Source organism: Gouania willdenowi, chromosome 15 (genome assembly GCF_900634775.1).
Source record: "Gouania willdenowi chromosome 15, fGouWil2.1, whole genome shotgun sequence".
Classification (NCBI taxonomy): Eukaryota; Metazoa; Chordata; class Actinopteri; order Blenniiformes; family Gobiesocidae; genus Gouania; species Gouania willdenowi.
Window position 1 is genome coordinate 35,236,578 of NC_041058.1, and position 5,988 is coordinate 35,242,565.

General features: G+C 43.3%; 1 protein-coding gene across 3 annotated transcripts in view; it reads right to left on the reverse strand.

Annotated features, from left to right (window-relative positions):
* Positions 1-5,988, reverse strand: part of gbf1 (golgi brefeldin A resistant guanine nucleotide exchange factor 1) — a 164,048-nt gene continuing 158,060 nt past the window's right edge. For all 3 annotated transcript variants that reach the window (XM_028467807.1, XM_028467806.1, XM_028467808.1), the window contains one exon: positions 1-739. In XM_028467807.1, the coding sequence (XP_028323608.1) occupies positions 513-739 (227 nt within the window). In that variant the 3' untranslated portion in view covers positions 1-512. The remainder of the gene's footprint in view (positions 740-5,988) is intronic.

Here is a 5,988-nt window from a genome sequence, read left to right on the forward strand (position 1 = left end):
TTCACTCACACACACACAGCTACATGTGCACAAACACACACACACACTCAGACACATTCACTCACACACACACACAGCTACACGTGCACAAACACACACACACACTCAGACACACACACACACACGGCTACATGTGTTGGGATTGTCCTAAAACTCCAGAGGGTGAAACAAAATCCTGACCCTCAGTTTGAATGAACAAAACAAGTGTGTGTGTGTGTCTATGTGTGTGTATGTGTGTGTGTAGTACTTCAGATCATATCTTTCATGATTGTGTAATATTTCTAAAGATCCAATCGTGTCTTTTTGCTTTCCTTCAGGAGCAGCTGTGGTCACACACACACACACACACACACACACACACACACACACACACACACACACACACACACACACACACACACACACACACACACACACACACACACGTGGCACATGATGTATGAAGTGGGCGGGGTTACTGTTGGACTGGGCGGGGTTTGGTCCAGGACTCTGTTGAGCAGCGCTGCAGTTCATCAGTTGACCTGCTCTGACGGACCGGTGGTGGGTCTGGGACCAGGGGGGGGGAGGAGGGGGACGGGGGAGGTGGCCTCAATGAGGGCGGGGTTTAGGATGATGGGCAGAGACATGGGGGGCACGCCCACCTGCAGGGGTGAGGCCAGAGGCTGCAGGATAAGAGGGGGCTGGCTGATGGACGAGGGGGGGCTAGAGGGGGGCGGGGCTGGAGACGAGCGCTCGGACCCTGGAACACACAGAGGTTAGAGTGTGAGTGTGTGTGTGTGTGTGTGTGTGTGTGTGTGTTCTATTTCATCCCTGATGGTGCTTTAATCATTGCTTATTGCTCAGTGTGAGTATGTAAACCAACAATGTGACATGTGACCCCTGGATGACCCTGAGGAAGCTCATCTTTTATCTTTTAGTGTCACACCAGGACAGTTTGTTTTGCTAGATTGTGCTACAGCTAGCGTTGCTAGTAGTGTTTGGATAGCATTAGCATTATCAACCTCTATTGGCACAGGCTGCGTGAATGCCGCCTCCCCCCAGCATCTGGTTTGCTTTGGTCTCACTGATACATTCTGGACCAGGTACAGTAAGAAGACTCTTATTTTGGTAAACTGACGGTTAGTCTTTAAAGAAAGAAAAACTGTCGGTGACAGAAGCGTTTCCACAGCCTCCTCCCGACATTTAAGTGAACCAAATTAAACGTTTAAGTTAACTCATAGCTGAAGTCAACCACCCCCATCAGACCAGCCACCTCTAGCCCATCAGACACGCTCTGAGCATGTTTTGTTTTTTCTTCTTCTTCTTCTTCTCCTCAATGAAGGCGGTCACATTTTTCTCTGCTCCCTCTTTCCTACTCGTATCTGTTGTTGCTGCTGCTTTGTTTTGTCTGGTCTTGTGAATCTAATAGGAGCTTCTCTTTGTATCCAAAACTGGAACTATGGAATCAATCAGTTGGTCTCTCAATGCAATCGACCACATTTAAAAAAACAATAGATCGGGCAATGGTGAGCCCACCTGTCCTAGCGGTACGTTTGTGGCTGGATATGTACTGGACCCTTGAACAAGTGGCGAGTTGTGTGTCTGTCGATACTTTGTGTGGAACACGTCTACATGATTGGAATTATGGTAGCAGGCATGCTGCTGATTGGAGCTGGCAGCTTTCTGACCTATCGCAAAGTCCATATTACGTTGGAGCTGTAGCCCACGTTCTACGTTAAAACCTGCCTTTACCCCCTCACCTCTCCTTCTGTTGTTCTCCAATTTTTCATCTAAATACACGGCGCCGCCCTTGTGGCGACCCACAGTTCTCCCGCTCCTGTCCTCCCATGATTGATTGTCATTGTCTTTTCATGTTTTCTTGGATGGGATGAAACTGAAATGAAATGTGATTCTAGAGGCTAAGGCCGCTGCCCCCTCCAGGAAGAAAGTGAAGTCTGACCATAGTGGGTTGTCTTCCAAAGTGGAGCAGCTGTCTGCTGATTGGCCCAGATGAGATCTCTGCTGGCTGACAGTCAAAGGGTTGTCCCCCCTGGTGGCTGATGCAACACTCTCTCCCCCAATGCCAGAGGAGGATACAGGCTCTTTGGTAGCTTCAGCTAACCATTTCTGTCAATATGAGGAAGATTTAGGGGATGTGGGACCCCAGATGTCTGAGCAGGGTTCCCACTTCTCAGATCAGATACACGCTATCATGTGCCTTGCTCTGCAGCGGCTGCACACAGCTGTCCTACAGCAGGCAGACGCAGCACCTACAAGCGCCTTCTTCAGGCGCAGGCCCCGCCCCCACAGCCTTTGCTATTCCCCATTAAGACGATTATCTGAAGGAGTTGCAGGCCTGTTGGAGGGACAGTAACACTTGCTCCCGTCTCTCTGCAGACGGGCGGACCCTGGCAGCATGGGGGGGCTGGCCTGGATCACACACCGCCCATCGCTTCTCTCATAGTATCACCAGATGAAGCTCTGCGAAGGGATGCGAGGTGCCCTCGACCCCAGTGTTGATAACAGACGACCTTCTCACAAGTCTGCACGGCTGCTGGAAGTGGCGAGGGAGCTCCTTGCATGGGCAGCCCCCCGTGTGATCAGCAGATGAGCAATGCATACACCAGGAGAGCTGACTTCCTCTAGCATCAGAAACCTCTGTCAGGGGAGTGGCGCCTCCACCTGGTGCTAACAAACATTACTTGGAGCCTATTCGGCAGAGCAGAGGTGGACCTCTTGGCTTCACTTTGGCTCATCCATGGTCAGATGGCCTCTTGTATGGCTGGTACTCCTCAGGGCCCTCCTGCTTGTAGCTCCTTCTGGCCAGGAAGGAGCTTGTTCCCATTGCTACACAGCCTCTGTCACGGCACATCGTGACGCCTTCCCGACAGGAGCGATCTCCTGTCCCAACTGTGCATTTGGCCTCTGGGGGGTCCGAGACGCTGCTAAGCGCCTGTGCAGACCCACTCAGACATTATAATGAACGAAGCTCGACATCTACTCGCCTTCAGTACGAGAACAGATGGAAAATGTTTTCCGACTAGTGTACGAGGCAGGATGAGGACCAGGTGCACTTTGGCTTTCAAGGGTCTGATTGTGGTGGTCCTAACAGGGGTGTGTCCCACTAGATGGTCGACATCATTTCTCATGCATATTGGCCAGTAACCGCCCCCTCCCATCTAGTGTTGCTACGTCATGGGCTGCCCTGAGGGGAGTGCCGCTGGAGGACATCACTCTGCACTTTCTACACATTCTACAGGACGTATGTGGCCACACCCCACCCACTAGCCTCTGACCCTACACACACTGAAGGGTGGTAAGAAGGATTCATCGGGACTTTTCTGACATACAGTGAGTCACCATGGATGACGTAGAACAAAGAGTTATGAATACGGATGAACCGAAATGAACATTTGTGGCCGAAGCCGAATAAAATATAAACGCTTGAATCGAATACCGAATAATATCGAATATCAAATGTGGTTGTTAAGTTTTTTACTATTTTTTTTTAATAGTGCATAAATAGCCTAGAATACTATTTAGACGTTTTTTAAATAAAGTAAATGTTTATTGAATATTCTGACATTATTTAAATATTCCAGTAGCCTTTGCTTTTCAAAATAAGCACAACAAAGTTTTTCATTTATATTATTAATCCTTCAAATAAAACAAAACACGCATTCCAAAAAAACCTAAAGTCCATTAAAGTGGATAAACCCACAACAAATGAATTACTGTCCTTTTGGCACAACTCTGCTTAACCACAGTAGATAATAACAATAATAATGTAAACCTACGGCTTTATAAAATCTGTTTGATTTTTTTTTACCAAATTTCGTTAAATTTTTTCCAAAATTCCGTGTTTTCCACTTTAATTTTTTAAATTCCATTTTCTTGTAAAAATATTGATTTTTTTTTTTAAAGAAAATATTACTTTTTAACTCCTGTGAGGAAACAAAATAAATAATAACATAACATAATTAAATAAAAATGTAAATGTAAAAAATACAGTAAGATACAATTAAAAGGTAGATAAAAGTTGTACTAACATGGATTATTCTGACTGATGCTTTTTAATTATTTATATATCATATAAAGATGTATGAGAACAGCATTAATGTCACCATATTTCCTCTCAGGGATCAATGTTTTACTGGATCTGATCAGGTTTATTGATTAAGTTTTGATAAACTTAGTTTAAATTAACTTAATTTAAATGATGTGATGACATCAGGGTCATTATAAAGACCATAATAATTAAAAAAGAATGAATAGACAAGGCTACATCAGTTATTTCACCACTAGGGGTCAGAATATTTACAGTATCAGAAGTGATCAATAATCTATGATGTCTCAGACTCTACAATCACTGGTATTGATGATCTCATCCATAACAACAGAACAACTTTATCCTCAGATGTTCTGTAGATCTGATGAGATGTTAGAATGTAACTTTCTAATAACGTTGATCCAACAGACTTTTATTTTGTAAACCAGAAGTTCCCACTGAAACGGTTGTACTTGAGGTAGCTAGCTGACTGAATGTGTAGCTACGAGTCACGGACAAAAGGCTGGACTAAAAAGAACTAAAGGACAACACGTACTGAGTTATTCTTAGTTATCCAGACACAACAGATCGAACACTGAGCAGATGAAGATGATTAAAGCTGATCACATTCTCACGGAGCGCCGCTGCGCTACACAAAAAACGGACGGAGCTTTACAGGCACAGCAAAGTTAAACGGGCACTAAGAAATGTGCGTCGGACACCGTGTCACTGCACGTTGTTTGATTGCGTCATACGCTACTATTCGGCCTTGCTTTTAACTCACTCCACCGAAGGCCGAATGTTGCTTTTTTTGCAATATTCGGCCGAATATATTCGGTGCATCCCTAGTTATGAATGTAACTATGGTTCTATGAATCCTGAAGGACCGCCAGAATCACTGTATGCTCATGAGAATGTAGTGTAGGAAAGTTCCCTGGAGTGACAGAGAAATAAAATAAACTTGATTAGGGTCAACCAGGGGTCACAGGTCACATTGTTGGTATTAGGGCTGTCACTTTAAGGCATTAATTGCGATGAATTATTTACAGGAAAAATTAACGCGCTTAAAAACAACGTCGTTAATGGCTTTTTTAAAGCAGTCCAAAAAGCACGGAACCATTCTCATGTCAATAGTTTCTGGTAGACCCATAATACTGATGCACAGACTACAATAACAAGACAGGAGAATGCTGAGCTGCTCAGCTTTGTTTGTGTTCATTTTGGATTTTAAAAACAATGGATAGAAAACTAAAGCCTTGTTATGTGTAAGAAAGAGTTAGCATTATTACAGAAGCTTTGTAGCCTCCACGACCACCTCAATGCTAAACATGTAGCAGCTAGCACATAGGGCTGCTCAATTAATCGAAAATTAAATTACGATTTCGATTATTACACCCAACAAGTACAAAAATAACATAATCAAGAAAAAACAATTATTGAAAAAAACAAATATTATTGTTATTATTTTTTTTACATGTTTTATTCACTAAATAAAACAAATCCACTATTTCAGACATCTACAAATAATAAAGTTTGGTACACACACGTTATTAACACTAACTTTGAGCTGTTTAATCCACGCACATGCAAGCTCCTCCCTTCTGCCCTGCCCCTCTGAAAGCTAAAGCTAGCCTGCAGGCTAACATGGTCTGAAACAGGGGTCACCAACCTTTTTGAAACCAAGAGCTACTTCTTGGGTACTGATTAATGCGAAGGGGTAGTTTGCTTTATAAAGAGAAAATGAAATAATTCAATTTCACAGTGTTCTTTTATTTGAAAAACACATATAAAGTAAAGAACAAATTCCACAGTACCCGTGCAAATGGTAAATGGTGGTAGTAGTAGAATAAATAAAATAAATAACATAAAATTAAACAAAAAAGGCATACATTGCATAAATTATCCATCACTCTATGCAATGTATGCTTGAAATAAAAATAATCAACAAAAGGAAAATTAAA